Source organism: Platichthys flesus, chromosome 9 (genome assembly GCF_949316205.1).
Source record: "Platichthys flesus chromosome 9, fPlaFle2.1, whole genome shotgun sequence".
NCBI lineage: Eukaryota > Metazoa > Chordata > Actinopteri > Pleuronectiformes > Pleuronectidae > Platichthys > Platichthys flesus.
The window spans coordinates 19,684,428-19,700,368 of NC_084953.1; the positions used below are offsets into that span (position 1 = coordinate 19,684,428).

At 43.5% G+C, this 15,941-nt stretch overlaps 3 protein-coding genes across 3 annotated transcripts; 1 reads left to right on the plus strand and 2 right to left on the minus strand.

The window, feature by feature from the left end:
* Positions 1–170: 170 nt before the first annotated feature.
* Positions 171–5,245, minus strand: paics (phosphoribosylaminoimidazole carboxylase, phosphoribosylaminoimidazole succinocarboxamide synthetase). Its single transcript, XM_062394875.1, has 9 exons — positions 5,109–5,245; positions 4,831–5,028; positions 3,170–3,348; positions 2,891–3,070; positions 2,676–2,789; positions 2,488–2,571; positions 1,318–1,498; positions 1,071–1,229; positions 171–511 (listed from the first exon to the last, which is right to left on the minus strand). Exons 1-9 carry the CDS (start codon positions 5,122–5,124, stop codon positions 345–347), a joined length of 1,278 nt encoding a protein of 425 aa, XP_062250859.1. The 5' UTR covers positions 5,125–5,245; the 3' UTR covers positions 171–344.
* On the minus strand, positions 5,239–10,505 carry LOC133960350 (uncharacterized). Its single transcript, XM_062394872.1, has 7 exons — positions 10,017–10,505; positions 9,269–9,754; positions 9,127–9,186; positions 8,437–9,039; positions 7,101–7,178; positions 6,668–6,825; positions 5,239–5,337 (listed from the first exon to the last, which is right to left on the minus strand). Exons 1-7 carry the CDS (start codon positions 10,423–10,425, stop codon positions 5,239–5,241), a joined length of 1,893 nt encoding a protein of 630 aa, XP_062250856.1. The 5' UTR covers positions 10,426–10,505.
* Positions 5,400–15,940, plus strand: ppat (phosphoribosyl pyrophosphate amidotransferase). Its single transcript, XM_062394873.1, has 11 exons — positions 5,400–5,948; positions 10,846–10,912; positions 11,167–11,373; positions 12,458–12,570; positions 12,664–12,809; positions 12,999–13,071; positions 13,162–13,313; positions 13,869–13,996; positions 14,079–14,300; positions 14,977–15,097; positions 15,232–15,940. The coding sequence occupies exons 1-11, from the start codon at positions 5,821–5,823 to the stop codon at positions 15,405–15,407; spliced, it is 1,533 nt and encodes a 510-aa protein (XP_062250857.1). The 5' UTR covers positions 5,400–5,820; the 3' UTR covers positions 15,408–15,940.
* The last annotated feature ends 1 nt before the right edge of the window (position 15,941 follows it).

Here is a 15,941-nt window from a genome sequence, read left to right on the forward strand (position 1 = left end):
AATACCTTCCTTGGTATGTGTAGTATTTGCACCATCAGGCACAATCGTCACCTCGGCGGCATTAAGACCGGAATGGGGTTTGAGGCAAATTTGCGGCATTCGTCTACAAGGGGTTAACTGACCTTTGGTGAAGCCGACAAAGAAAAAACACTCGACTCAACAACCAAAGCAGCATTTAATAACTAAGCTTTTATTAATTTTCTACTTTCCATGGAATGAATGACGTGTATGAGAAAGTACATGTAGACTCAATCTACTGTTAGTGGGTTGGTCATGGTAAACAGAAATTGACTGACAGGGGAGGCTTAAAGCAGCACAGAGGACTCAAAGAGGTTTGAGCCACCTCAGATGGTGCAGGCCTGTAGCTTCTGGTCGGCCAGCTTGAGAGACACCCAGGTGTTGAGCATGGAGGCCCTCAGCTTGCACCACACCAGGTGATTGGTCAGGCCGAAGATCTGCGCCGCAAACTGAGCAGCGCTCTCGGGGGAGAGGATTGTGGAGCAGCCGAGTCCTGTGGGGGAGAACACAGGATGTCACAATGATGAATAAACTTACATGGAACAACACTACAACCACACGACTACATTTTAGTTTTGAAACGCATCATTGATTAAGCTTACACTCAAAGTTTTAAAGCACCTTAAACAGAAGGTTGGCAAAGAAGATGGCCCCGTTTCAGTATGAGAACAATGGGTTTGTATGGTAGTCGGATGGACAAAAAGAGACATTAGGAAACAATCGCCTGAATGGTTCTTCTCAGTCACAACTTGACTATGAAGGCAAAACGTTGTAAACACGTACTGTCGATTCATGAAAAGAAATGCCTCGATTATCTCTGTTTTATAATTTCTCCTTTTGAGTTGCTGAAACTATGCAACTGCAAAGAAGATCATCTGTTTCCTGATTACACCGGCACACATGCCCAGTGTTCATCAATGGTCACATGATATATGGTTTCAGGTGTGTACAGATAGATGGGGATAACTACTGATGCAGTGCTAAAATTAAAATGTTTAGTGTGGATTTCGCCTGATATTACAGCTCAGATTACAGTTAGGAGAGATGATTACCACTTGGCATACGGAGGGATGACCAGACATCCTGTGCGCCCCAATCAGGAGTGAGAGGAGGGCAGTTGATGACGGGATAAGCAGTGTTTCCTGACATCACTGGACCAAGGCCGTTACTTCTGCCGGCCACAGCCACAAACACAGTAGGTACACCATCACCTGAGGAACAAAAGATATTAAGGACATGATAGAAAAGTAACACTTTACTGTGTGAAAGGTATCCCCACATGTTAAAGATGAAAAAGACCTTCATATTCTGCTTTGATGCGGAGGGTCTCATCTGGTCCTTTGTGTGCCGAGGTGACTCTGAGGATGCAGGAGATCCCATAGGAAGAACAGGCCTTCTTAATTTTTTCACAGTGGGCCAAGTCCGAGGTGGATCCCATCAGAACCACCACCCTGCCACTGGCCTGGGACTCCAGCAGCAGCTAAGGACAAATCACATTAGCACTCATTAGCTCCACGCGACCCCGGATAATTTATCAGCTCAAAAATATGTAATATGTAACAATTCTTTATTAAAATGTCTAAAATTGAGTAAACCTATGTTATATTGTGTTGCCATATGTGCGAACATTATCAAAAATATTTCCAACAATGTTCCAACTCACAGGACATTTAATTTTGGTCGCCTTTCAATTGTCTTACATCCACTAATGGCATATTAGAAATAAAAGAACATCAAACTGTTTGTCCTTCCACTGTTTGTATTGGTGACTCATAATGGATCATGATTACTCATTGCTGTTTGCTTAGCGTTCTCTTGCCAAAGCTCTCCTACTAAAACACAAATACACAGGGTAACCAAGCTCCCCAAGATGATTATGGGACAATAAATGGTGGTGAAGACAACTCCCATGATCCCACACTTCTTAACATCATTAAACCAGGTCTTATTGTTACTGTTTTGATTAAGAGACCCCTACCAGCCGAAGTTACATATTGTACATTTAAAGTAAGTCTGAAGCTTTATCTGAACAGTGTCCACATGTGAAACATACTGGGTGACAAAATGCTAAATCATTTACATGAGCAATAGTGAAGAAAACCTTCATTAAATAAGCCAGTGGTCATACCAGAGCCATTTGATTTTTCATGGCTGCTTTTCCATCTTAACATTTTTTAGTACGTGTTCATCTTTCAAAATGTATTGCAGGGCTTCAAGGCTTGTTTCCAGAAGTAATTTTAATTTAAAAATGTGTATTATTGATTAGCAACCCATCACTTGTAAAAAGGGACAACCAACTACTTTCTAAAAACACAAACTCTATTTAAAGAATTAAAGTAACAAAGTGATGAAACTTTAAGCAAAACAAAGCTCTGATAACTGTTTTTTGTGTCAGTGACACAGTTGATTAAACACAAGTCAAAAGCATGACTCAATAATGATTAGTTCAATAAACCAGGTTCAGTGTACCTTGACCCTTTCAGAGACCCACTCAAAATTCCTCTTCACCATCTGCATGGCCTCAGGGGTCACTTCTTTAAGATCACGGTAAACCTATATGGGAGAGAAAAAGGGCATTTTATCTGGTGTCTTAACTTGATCAATTCTTCAAAGTATCAAAATCAAACAGACATAAACAAACACACAAAAGCCCTGACCTGCTTATCTTTTTGCTGGCTTCGATCTCCGGCCGGCCACAGCCTCCAGGAATCGTTGTCGATCACATCAGCCAGCACAACCTCTTTAGTTTTCACATTCACACCAAACTCGATCTATAAAAGGCAAAAAAGATCATAGTCATTACATGTGCAGCAGCTCAGCAGTAATATGGTCACACTGCATAACCAGCAGAGGGCAGCCCTGCTCTGCGTACCTTCATATCCACCAGCGTGCAGTTCTGAGTGGCCCAGGCCCTCTCCAGAATCTCAAAGATGGCCACCGTGCTGCGGTTCATGATGTCCACCTCACACTGACCGATGGCAAGCCCAGCCAGACAGAACTTGGCCTCCAGCAGCTGCTCCTCTGACCACTGAGGGTCGTTGTTGGCATCGTCCTGCAGAAGACAGAAGACACCGTTGGATGTGATTTAAAATTTGGCCACTTATCGACCGAAAACACTTAGCAGACAGTTGGGGTCAAAGGTGAGACCCACCTTAAAGAACATTTCCATCTTCAGCGGAGAGAAGCGGTAGCCTTCCTTGACTCCTGGATTCCTCTTGAGGAAGGATCCGGTCGCCACTCTCCGACACACCCACTCGATGGGAATCATTTCACAGTGGGCCGCGATGAACGCTGTGTCAGAGTGCTGCTTCACGAAGGCCGTCTTGATGCCTGCAGAATGGGATAAATATAATCGTTTATCTGACGTTCCCCAAATCCAGACCTCTTGATTGTGTATGAGCAACGTGGGACATATCTGCAAGCAAATGTTATAAATTCTCTCCTTCTGTATCAATGTGCTCTACAGATAAATCTTGAAAACAGACAGCAGCAGTCTAAAAAAACCTTCAATTCAAGACTCGATTTAGTGCGCCCCTTAATGTTAGGTTAAGTGATGCAGGATGTGGTTGGTCACATTCTTCTGAATTATACGCTACAGAGTTTCAAGTCACATGAAAGCCATTACCAGAGATGGTCTGACACACACACACACACACCCAACCCACACTCACGAGTCACATACGAGACTTGATTACCCAATTACATCTAAATTAAAACAAGATGATTTTTATTTGGAATCTGGTCTTTCCGGAGCAAAAAACGTTAACATGAAGGCACAGCGCCTCCACAGGTGTTTAACGTTGTTACTGACTTTTATTAATACGGCAAATAGGTCAGGATACAATCATGTGTTCTCTGTGGAGCAGATACAGGTAATTGACAGAGAATGACTACTATTTCAATAATCAATGATTGAGGCCATTTTAAAAGCACAAATACAGATTAATACAGGTTGACTGGATCCAGCTCCTTCAATGTGAAATGTGTTGATAATCAGAGTGTCCACTGGAGCTTTGAGGGATTGTATATTTTTAGTATTTTATGTCATCTCATGGAAAGAAGAAAAAAAAATTAAAGTATTTCAGAAAAGAACAAAGGGTATTTAAAAAATTCAGTTGGTGGAGATCTGTTTGCCAAGAAAGGATAAATAGGCCAACGGTTTTTCTCTCTCTCTCTCTCTACACAGTCACCTCCCTGACTGGGTGATGAACTGGTGATGAGCACAGAAACCAATACAGTGGCATTAATTCATGCAAACAAAAACACGGAGAGAGGGAGTGCTGTGAACAACTTCTGCAGACCTGAATGCCACAGCACGTTTTATCCACTCTTAATAAGGGCTGAGCAATATGGCCAAAAATGATCTCAAGATAAATGTTTTCATATCAGTAAATAATTAGCACAATAAATGTCACATTATTATTATTTTTGTAGTTTCAAGACTGAATTTTGCTCCAAAGAGAGAAGGCTGTTAGGTTGTGAACTTTGGACACAGAAAATCAAAGATTTAATCTAATAGAGCCGAGTTAGATCAATTCTGTGTTTTTCCTCCTCTCTGTGTACAATGTACAAGTAACATATCGATAAATATCGAACCTGTTATATTGTGTCCTATGATGTATAGCTACTTATGAACATCATATTATATTTGTTGATATGGTTTTATTCCCCAGTCCTACTCTGAAGAATAACGAATTTTTCTCAACATGTGGTAAAGTTGCCTCAGGGTGAATGTGTACACAACTGTACCAGCCCGCACATTCACTCGGCTGCGTGTTTGTTTGTTTTTTTCAACTTGATGATGCGTTTTACCGGATTCCTGAAGCAGCTTGAACAAGCAGCTCGTGGTTCTGTTGGCGATGGCAGCCTTTCCCTCCATCTGGTCCTTCCTCACCGCGTTCCCGGCGGTGATCTGGTCCTTGGACTGGACCAGAACCTGACCGGGTGGCTCCAGCAGCTCGAAGATCTGCTTGGTTTTACCCTCATTCAGCTTCTGTCCAATCTTCAGCTCTGAAAACACACACACACAGATTAAACCGCTGCACATTCAGCTCGCAGCGCTGCAGCGTGCACGCAGTGCGGGGCTGTACCTGGAGTGGAAGCCATGGCGGAGTTCGGGATCGGCCTGCAGCTCTGAGAGAAAACACACACAAGTGGCGCACAACTTTAGGAAGTGTTTGAAGAAGAGAGAAGGAGCACGTTCGGGAAGAGGTGTTGGTCTTACGTGCTCTGACAGCCAATAGCGTCCCTCAACTGATTCACACAGCCAATGGGAGCAGCGCATCCTTCACCACGAGGCGAGGGCAGACGCTCCATCCTCTGACATGAACAAGAGGAAGAACTTTTTTTAGGGACTTATTCACTAAACTTGTCCCTCTCACAACAAAGCTGACCGATCAATAAGTTCATCAGCAGAAAGCATTCACCCTCGTGACGGAATCGATCAGCTGGTTGTTTCATCATCGACAGATATCGCGTGTTCCGGTTCACATGTTTGATAAGTTAGTTTGATTCTGCGATGGCGGCGTCTCTTGTCTGTTAGAGTTCCCTTCACGTTTTTTTTGTTTTTTTTATTGGATCAGTTCTTTATCGTTGGACTGCGTCAGTTTCTGAGGTCGAGCTAGTAACGAGCCACGTTGTGGCGTCTAGCGGTGGCACGTGCTCCCTCAATCCTGTCAGCGCGCACGGGTACGCACGCACGCGCAGGAAGAAGTTCTCAAACAACAGAGCAGCGCGAGAGCAGAGAGACGGGACCAACACCGGGACCAGGACCAGGACCAGGCAGAAGGGCCAGACACCGGGATGGAGTTCGAGGCGTCCGGTATCGGGGAGGAGTGCGGGGTGTTCGGGTGCGTGGCCGCCGGAGAGTGGCCCACGCAGCTGGAGGTGGCTCAGGTCCTCTCTCTGGGGCTGGTGGCGTTACAGCACAGGTAAGTAACGTAGCGTGTGTGCGTTTGTACGTTTCTAACGTGACTGGCTTTTGTGAATACAACTGCTCCAAGTTCCACTTAGACATCAGAAGAGGAGAAGTCCGTTTAAATGTTGACACAGGAGGAAAACACCCAGTAAAGATCCCAAAGACTCATGGAATGTTTCATTTAACCCAACATACCTGACCCTGTTCAACACGTGACTCGACTTTGTTATTTACACTGTGAGAAAAATGTGACTGAAAAACAACAAGTGACGAGAGGAAAGAATATCTTTGACTTAAGCAAGTGTTATTATGAATTTCTGCTTTTTTTCTATAAATCATGATTTAGCTTAACTTCACATGATACGTTCCATCAGTTCACTATCACTAATGCATTTCTGTGGGACCAAATCGATTTTCTGTTCCTAAGGTCATTATTTGTATACATGTGAAAATACACCTGAATATCCTTAAGGTCAGCACTCAGCAGTATCAAGTATTTTAAAGATTCTTCTAAGGCTCCAACTTAAGATAGTTCTTCTTGTTTTGCTAAACGTACTGATTATCGCTGATCAATTTTTGTGTCTCCAAATGATGAAATAATTCACATGATTAATCTTTATGAGAATATAGTTTGTAATCTAATTCTTACAGCCTTTTTTAAAGATTTGTCTCATTGCACCTTGCTTGCATAACGTCTTGTACCTTTTGTCACGTTGGGTAAGTAGCCATTACCTGTCTCTCTGGGGATGGATGGGGGGAGGCCATTGAGCGGACAGAGTTTATCTTTATTATTGGGATGTGATCCTGCTCTTCTTTGCACTGGGCCTCTGTGTTATCAGCACAGGCAGAGCCAGTGTCCAGCTTTTTCCTTGGAGTCTGGAGTTTGGGGACTGAGAAAAAAAAACAGAGGTTTTTATTTGCAAAAGGTTTTGCAATTGAGACTTTTCAGATGTATGGGCGAGCAAAGTTTTTTCTCTTGGTCTGACGGCAGACTTTATCAGCCGTTGTGCTTTTTATTAGCAGATACAAGCGTGCCCTCATCCGTAATTTCATTAAGAGGCTCCACGGCCATCATGGGACTGACTGGGAAATTGCAAGAGCCTCCAGTCAATTGTGGGCATCATGTGACATGCAAAGTGGTTAGAGAAGAGGGCACATTTCAAACCTTGATCCACAGCTTTCCTCTTCATTCCTCTGCTTGCTAGGTAGGTATTTTCTCTTTCTACCCTTTTTTCAACGGAGTCTGCGAAACACAAACAATATTAAACAGTTATAAGACGAAGAGCCATTCTGTAAACATTCATAAAATGTTTAAGCATGCTTTTTCAATGAAGTTGAATAGACAGGCCTTTTCCTATCTATTATAAAACTGGGAACAAAATCTAATTTGACACATGATTGTGTCAAATTAAAGTAAAGTAAATATAAAGTAAATATGTTTGCACAATGTAATGTCTAAGGTCACCATCTGCAATTTGATTGGTTCCCTATAAGCTACTGGCCACATGGGCATAACATTTTTCTGTAAAATTACTTGATTTATTGCATCTGCAATTGCACAACCCCAACAGAAGGAAGACAGTGCTTTTCTTCCCTGGTAACTATCGGCAGCTTCTCACTGGAAATGCCAGGCAGTGAAACAACCAGAGGAATTGTGGTAACTCTACCTGGCAAAAGAAAAAGCTGTGTTGTCATAGGAGGCAAATTAAGAATAACGCAGAGAGTGGTTGTAAACCAAGGTAAAAGAAGAGTGAGTCTCAGACAGGCATTCACTCGATGGATAGAGCTGCATTCCTCCTCTCCTCCCCCCCCCTCCCCCAGTTGTCTCAGGTTGTGATGTGACTCTAGTCCTGCTGCAGTATGCTCTCATGTGCACACCGAATGACTGGCTCACAGAGAGGGTCAGTTAATAGGGTTGTAAAAACATTAAGAGGTGGTTTAAGTCCACTGGCCGACCACTGCAGCAAACTTGCTGGAGTTTGTCCAGGAGCAATGAGAGGTCTAGGACTTGAAAGATTGAAAACGGACACTCCGTCGGTATTATTTCTACTATGTCAATATATAACAGATGCTGCAAAGTACCACCGCTCGTTTTACCCTCTCCGTCTTTATCATAGCACAGACTTCAGGCCTTCTAGTTCAACTTTGCATTGTTCTGGTTGTTTTCCTTGCTCTGGAAAGAAGTGATAGTTTGTTGTCATGGTACCATCTGGTCTTTGTGAGGGTGGTGGTAATATGGTCATCACCACGTGTAAACGCAAGTTTGCAGTGGTTATGTTTATAATTTAACTGTTATCATTTTATTTTGGAAATCTTTATTTTCCCAGTAATTTTTTTTTAAATGAAACTTTGAAGTGTCAGGTTGTCCAAATTGAAAATCAATGTAAAGTCAAGCTTGGTGTTTTTGGATGGTGTGACTCTCCAGCCGATCTCATGGATGACTTCAGTAACAGTACAAGACTTGACATTAGAAATGAATAAATAATCATGCCGGGGCTCACTCTTTAATCTGTGCTGCTGATCCAAGCGACGCTCCTTAGCTGCATGCGGCCTCCTTTCCTCGTTGCTTGGCGTAAGATCAAGGCTTATAGACGAGACAGAATCGGTACTACAAGTTCTCTCCTCCAGCGCTCCCACCACTGTCGGGACTGCGTTTGCCCTCATCAAATAAACATCCACGTGATCGCTCTCCCCGGAACCCTCCAACATCACGAGTTCTCCTGAAACTTCTGGTTGCTCTGCAGTTCTGGTGGCGTGTGGCGAGCCGTTAGTCGTGCGATTCATAATGGCGTCCACCTCATCGTAGAACCTCATGAGGCGTCTGGGGTCAGCCTCGTCCCCCTTGCCCCTCTGGAGGGAGCGGTAAAGGTACTTGAGGTTTTTGTACTTGGTGTGGCACTGTTTCCAGTCCCGCTCGATGCCTTGCTGAATTAACCTGGTGGAGATCTGAACGAAGATGTCCCTCTTTCTGGTCGAGCTCTCCAGCTGCCTGCACACGCGCTCGTCGGACCAGACTTGGATCAGCGCTCGCACCTCCTGGTCGCTCCAGTTTCGACCCGTGTCCGACACCGTGACTACATGGATCTGGTCCGAGCTGGACGGATCTGTTGGATGGAGTGTTTTAGAAATAGAATACGGAGAGAGATAACAATATAAGATGCAAACCGCCCTGGAGGTTTGTTGTAGCTTACCTGTTCCGCTCCATTTGGCTTCCATGTCTACCTCCATATCGTAATCATCACTGTTGTCATCTGGGGAAAAAAGAAGTTTGTGCCTTTCCTTTTAAGCATTGAATACCAAACTACTGTAGGCATTACAACCTGAATTACATACCATCATCAATTTCTATGACAACCTCACTTTCTGAGGTTGTCGTGTGTGCTGGTGTTTGCAGCCTCCCTTCCGCCACCTCTCCATCATACAGCCTCCTCTGCATTTCCACGCCGCCGCTTTCCAGCCCGCGGTCCAGCAGAATGGCCTCCACCTCATCGAAGAACTTCATGTACTTCCCCGGGCCTCCTGCGGCGCCGCCCCCTGCAGCGTGGGCACTTTTCGCCGTCTTGTAGTCGTATTTCAAGTTCTTGTATTTCGTCCGACACTGTTTCCAGTTGCGCACCACCCCGAAAGTTCTCTGCATTTGACGGGCCATCTCTTGGAAGATGGACTTGTTGCGTAGCGTGCATTTCAAGCGCTCTCGGACATGCCGGTCCGCCCACACGCACAGCAGGGCTCGCACCTCGTCGTCGGTCCAGTGGCGGCCCCCTTCCTCGGCCACAGTCGGAGTGTAAGGGAGAGCTCGATGGAGTTGACTTTTGATTCCTGCAAAGATCGTATTATTTTTTTGATTGACTTTTAAAACGACGTAAAGACAAATTATCTTTCCACCTAAATTAAGTGAAGTATAGCACACGCTAAATTCCATAATAAATGTTTGGTTCAGTTTCAGGCCTGAAATGCTTTTAACAACATTGTTTTTTTTAACCGTCTGACATTAGTTTGAGTTTAAATACTAAACTGTTTTGAACCTTGTCTGATTTTTTTTTTTTTTTTTGCTGATCAGAGCGATTAAACCTACATTTACCTTCCTGTGTTGGTAAAGTGCCTGTGGAAGAGTAGATTCCTCTTTGATCACCCACATCCTCCACTTCTTCCTCCCAGCCCTCCTCTGGCCTCCCGTCCACTCCTGGGCTGTAGTTTGCTGAAGTGCCTGCTGCTGCGGCTGCTGCTGCGTCAGGCCTTCTGCCCTGAAGTCCCAGGCTCTTGCACTTGGCCTGACACTCCCACCAGCTTCGCACAACACTGAGCCTCCTCAGGCGCTCTGAGATCAGCTCAAACGTGGCCCTGCTCTCGGCTACGTGCTGAGCGCCGACCTCGTCCCACACTGACATGAGAGCCAGCACCTCTGCGTCCCCCCACTGCCTCTCCACTGAGCCCTTCTCTTGCGCCACCTCCGTATCCCCTCCTCTTTGTCTCTCTGCTCCTCTCTCCATGTTTGAGCTGACCTGGAAACGCTTTCTTTCTCCCCAGCCTGTCCGTCTCTGCTGCCCGGTTCCCTAGGCAACCAGGCGGTTAAGCCTGAAAGCAACGCCTCCATGCAGAAAAGCAGCCTCACCACTGGCTTAAGCTGTGTGCTGAGGGGGCGGGGCCAACTGTAATCTGAGAAGCAGCTTGGTAAATGGGTTGAAACTGCAGCGAGGCGACTCCACAGAAGAGAAGCAGCCGTTTCCTCTTCTCTGCTTCTCTTTCCGGTTATAGTTCAGCTGCGGTCAAACCAGTTTGGTTTGTGTAAAGGTTCACATCAGGCTTAGATAACGCCTAAAGGTTTATTCATCTTTAGACTTGCAGAAAATGCACTGATTATAAAACTCAAATCCCACTGATTTTCAATGTGACTGTTTGTGTTTACTTAGGGGTCAGGAAAGTGCCGGCATCGTTACAAGTAATGGAGCCAGTCCACCGACATATGCAGTCCATAAGGTAACTTGGAATCGTGAGCTGAAGCACCATCTCTAATTATACAGAAGCCTCATTTAAACTGAAATAACACACATACACACACACACACACAGCTCTACACAGATGTACTGAACATGATGATGATTGTTGAGCAGGCCTCTGCCGGTTTGTTTCAAAGCTTTGTCTCACTTTACAACATGCTGCATTTTAGCACTTCTTTCATCTGGGCAGATGGTGCAAGTGGAAACATGTCTCACTCTTGTCATGTTTTTTAGGGAATGGGATTAGTAAGCACCGCTTTCTCGCCCGAGGCTCTTCTGAAACTGCGCTATGGTAACCTTGGCATCTGTCACACACGCTATTCCACTACTGGGATCTCCGAGCTGCAGAACTGCCAGCCCTTTGTGGTGGATACGCTGCACGGCAAGATCGCCGTCGCGCACAACGGCGAGCTGGTTAACGCTCATGCCTTGCGGAAGAAGGTGAGGATGACCCTCTCGCTGGTTCACACTCATTCTGGTGCAATGTAAATAAATGGCTCTTTCATGGGTACCATGTGTTGAGTCATGTCCAAGCAGCAGAGGTGAGAAGTAGCAAGGTAACAAAACTTCATAGATCTCTTAGGTATGTACTGTAAAACACACGTAACACGGCTTGGAAGACGTTGAACCAGAGCAACAAAACATTCCCCATTTAAATGAAGAATACATCGGTCAATACATTTTCACATTTCCTTCTATACAATTTATAAGCTGACATGTCTTTTCTTGCTGTAACCCCAGTTAAAGTGGAATAGTCTTGGAACTATAGTAATGTGCTATGTGTCATCAGAGGGTGCTTTACTTTTACTTAGGGTTAGGGTTACTTTTACAGAGCCTTTCCTTTATACTTGAGTAAAGATGTTAAATCAGTACTTTTGTTTGTGTGTTTTCCAATATTTTATAATCGCATCTCAAAATGTTTTTTCAAAATCCCCTGATCCACCAAACAACTTCGTTCTAAAATCTGTTGGGAATGTTACAGTTTATACAAAGACTTCAATAATGTCATTCTGCATAGTCCTCCTGTTATGTCATCTATACATGTATATAAATACTGAGCTTGTGTACATAAAAATGTGTATAAAATCTTGAAAGACTTTGACAACTCTGCTTTAAAACTCAACACATGAAACAGAATTGTTCCACAGTGGAGCCCATCACTTTACTGGGACTCACTTTGCATGTAATGGCTCTTTCTCCAGCTCCATGAATGTTTGTCATATACACTAGATACACTAGGTTGGTGTATCTAGTGTAACAACTAGATACACCAACCTTTGTTTAGTTGTCTGCCTCTTACACACAGTGGTAACTATGTATGTTTCTGGTAGAAAATAGTTTGTAGGGTTTTATTTTTATCATATTATCATTTTAACAGAAATAAAGAGACATAAAATGATGGGATTTGTCACCTATACAGTACCTGAGTCAACAAAATTCTAACAAATGCTTGGAAAAAAATAGCGGCCCTACATGGAGAACCCTCTAAATATACCATATCAATTGTTGTAAATGTCCTGCGCAGGTTATGCGTCATGGCGTCGGCCTCTCCACCAGCTCAGACAGTGAACTCATCACCCAACTGCTGGCGTTCACTCCACCTCTGGAGGAGCTAGATGCACCAGACTGGGTTGCCAGGTTGGTGCCATGATGATAAAAGATTTTATAACATGAAGCCTTTTCTACGCAGTATTATAATTATTGTTTTGTGTGTGTGTGTGTGTGTTGCAGAATTAAAAACCTCATGACTGAAACTCCAACATCATACTCACTGTTGATGATGGTTAAAGATGTTGTCTACGCAGTGCGTGACCCTTACGGAAATCGACCCCTGTGCATTGGACGTGTTGTTCCCATCTCTAAACTGCACACCCCAGGTTTGCTATACAAGTTATCTGTTGCTTGTGACATTACATCAGACGCGTGTTTGTCCTTATAAGACCTTACCAAGAGGCCTCACTAGGGGTCAGCAGTTCTCCAGCCAGAATTCTTTTTACTTCAGTTTGGCCTTTGTCAGAGGTGTCGGCTGGTGGATGATTAACTTTATATTCTGTCCCTGTGGTCAGGTGCTGGGGAGGAGGACACTGAGGGGTGGGTGGTGTCTTCAGAGTCCTGCAGTTTTCAATCCATTGGTGCCAAGTAAGTTTTTTTTATTTGTTATTTATTACCACTAATCCTCTGATTGTAATTGTGGGTAATGACCATTGTCATGTATCTCCTGGTTCTCAGGTATTACAGAGAGGTCTTACCAGGAGAGATAGTTCAGATCTCCAAACATGGCGTCAAGTCTCTGAGTGTTGTGCCTCGCCCTGAGGGAGACCTCCCAGCCTTCTGCATATTTGAATACGTTTATTTTGCCAGACCAGACTCTATTTTTGAAGGTATGAATTAGAGTGCGTCTTTCTAATACTGGTTAACAAGCACAATATTCTGCATTATCAGTATTTTCTATCTCTGTACTGAACGTGACCACATAAAACCGTTTCTAGCCTCACTGCATTGGCTTCCTGTTTGTTTCTGCATTGATAAAAGATTGTTATAACGTTTAAAGCTTTACCCACAGAAGCACCAGTGTGTATCAGGGATTTACTAACTTGATATGAGCCTGCACACTATCTTAGATCAGCTGATCAGTCTTCTAGTACTTGCCAGAGCTCTGATGGTCATTTATTGATTGGCTAGGCCATCATGCTTTTGCAGTGCAGGCTCTCAAACTTGAGACTGACTTATTAGAAATGCTACATCCTCTTACTGCTTTCAAACCCTCCATAAAACGTTTTTTTACAAAAAAAAAAACTTAATCTTTTAATTGTTTTAAAATTCTATGGTTTAATTTGTTGTTTCTTTTGTGGAGCACTTTGAAACTTTGTCAAGAAAAAAAAGCTATATTATTACTATTATTATCATTAATATTGTTTATAATATAATTTTCACAGGACAGATGGTCTATACTGTGAGGCAGCGCTGTGGTAAGCGGTTGGCCATTGAGGCTCCCACCGACGCGGACGTTGTCAGCACCGTGCCAGAGTCTGCGACCCCCGCTGCACTGGGCTACGCTCAGCAGGTCTGTCTCTGTCAACACACGCTCCCACTCGCTACATCCTCCTGATTCACTCCTGTCCTAACAAGCGCTTCTCCTCTCACAGTCTGGGCTGCCATACATTGAGGTTCTGTGTAAGAACCGCTACGTCGGGAGAACGTTTATTCAACCAAACACCCGTTTGAGGCAACTGGGAGTTGCCAAGAAGTTCGGAGCACTGACAGATAATTTTGCTGGGAAGCGGGTGGTGCTAATCGACGACTCCATTGTCAGAGGCAACACCATCTCGCCCATTATAAAACTGCTCAAGGAAGCTGGTGCGACAGAGGTGTGTTGACGAAGCAAATTACATAAACTTGTACATATGGCCCTGTTCAGACCTGAATGTGTGTTTTGTGATTGGATCTCATTCCCTGCACATTCGTCATTATGTTAATGACCAGATGATGTTTTGGGTTTTTTTCAGTCTGAGTTTAGAGATGTGTCTCAAAAAAAACAATAATTGGACTTCCTCAGCTAATGTGTATATATATATATATATATATATAATATTGGACTCAATAAACCTCAAGCAAACAAGCTAAATTGTTTAACATATGCAAGCTGACTTGTCTGAACCATCATGTAGTAATTATTGATGATGTGATGAGAAACATTAGGATTAGTCTTTTCTGCTCAGCAGCTCAGCAGTTGACTGATCCCTTTATAGTAAATTCAAATTTTTTGTTAAAAAAATCTCTCATCTCACTGTTTTCTTAGCGCTATATTTATAGTCTAATTTATATGTATAGCTTACATAACTTGTCAGTTTATGACAAGTCTAAATTTGTTATGGCTATAACGCTGATTGTTTCCCCACCGGTCTGAGGCATTAGGACCTGTTGGTGTCTGTGGGTAGGCCGATGGTCCAAACGGGTCCAGCACGAGAAGCAGCAAAGGCTAGATGTGCTCACCTGAATGTGACATTTATTTAAACATACTGATCTGTATTAACTCCTTGACAGGTTCATATCAGAGTGGCCTCTCCACCAATCAGGTTCCCTTGCTACATGGGCATTAACATTCCAACCAAGGAGGAGCTCATTGCCAACCGGCCCGAGTTTCAGGACATTGCTGGATACATTGGTAAGTGTGAACACAATCTCACTTTTATTATGTCCTCGTCTTACACTTAAAAATAACGTCTTTCTCAGTTACCTTTTCAAAACCCATATATTAGAGCACAATAAAGTGGAAGCATCCCTTGATCTGTTGTATAGGTGCAGCCAGTGTCAAGTATCTGACTGTGGAGGGCCTGGTATCAGCTGTTCAAGAGGGCATCGCATCCATGCAGGAGAAAGACGACATGATAAGCTCCAGTAACAAGTCCAGTAAGAGAGTGGGCCACTGCACCGCCTGTCTGACTGGGAAGTATCCAGTGGAGCTGGAGTGGTAACAGCTGCAGCAACGCCATGGTTAAGGCAGCTCTGAATTAACTTCAAGCGCCACATGTAAATGAAATGTTCTTTATAGACTGGATGGGAAATCATGACATTTTCCTGCAGAGGAAAAACTGTTGATTTTGACGACCTCCAGTGGTGGCAGCTTCACCTCTCTGTCCTTCAAAACATCCTGATGCCACTGAAGTGCCTGACCACACAACACTGATGTTATGTTTTTTTTTTTTTTATATTACCACTTAAATGTTTTCATAAAAATGTTGAATTTACATTCCCTTGTCAACATTCCTTGCCTTAGCAAATATGTGCATTTGATAGAATTTTACTTGTCAGAGAAGCGCTCAAAGTTAGTGACCAAAAAGTTAATTGGTCTTTGTTTCCTTAAGTTTATTTCTCTAACTTTTTCGTTTCATAAAAATTAACAAATTTGCCCTTTGTTTTGCGTATATGACTTGTTAGAGATTTTGATTCTTAACTTTAAACATTACATGTATATAATGAAAAAGTTAAATAAACAGAACTGCAATGAG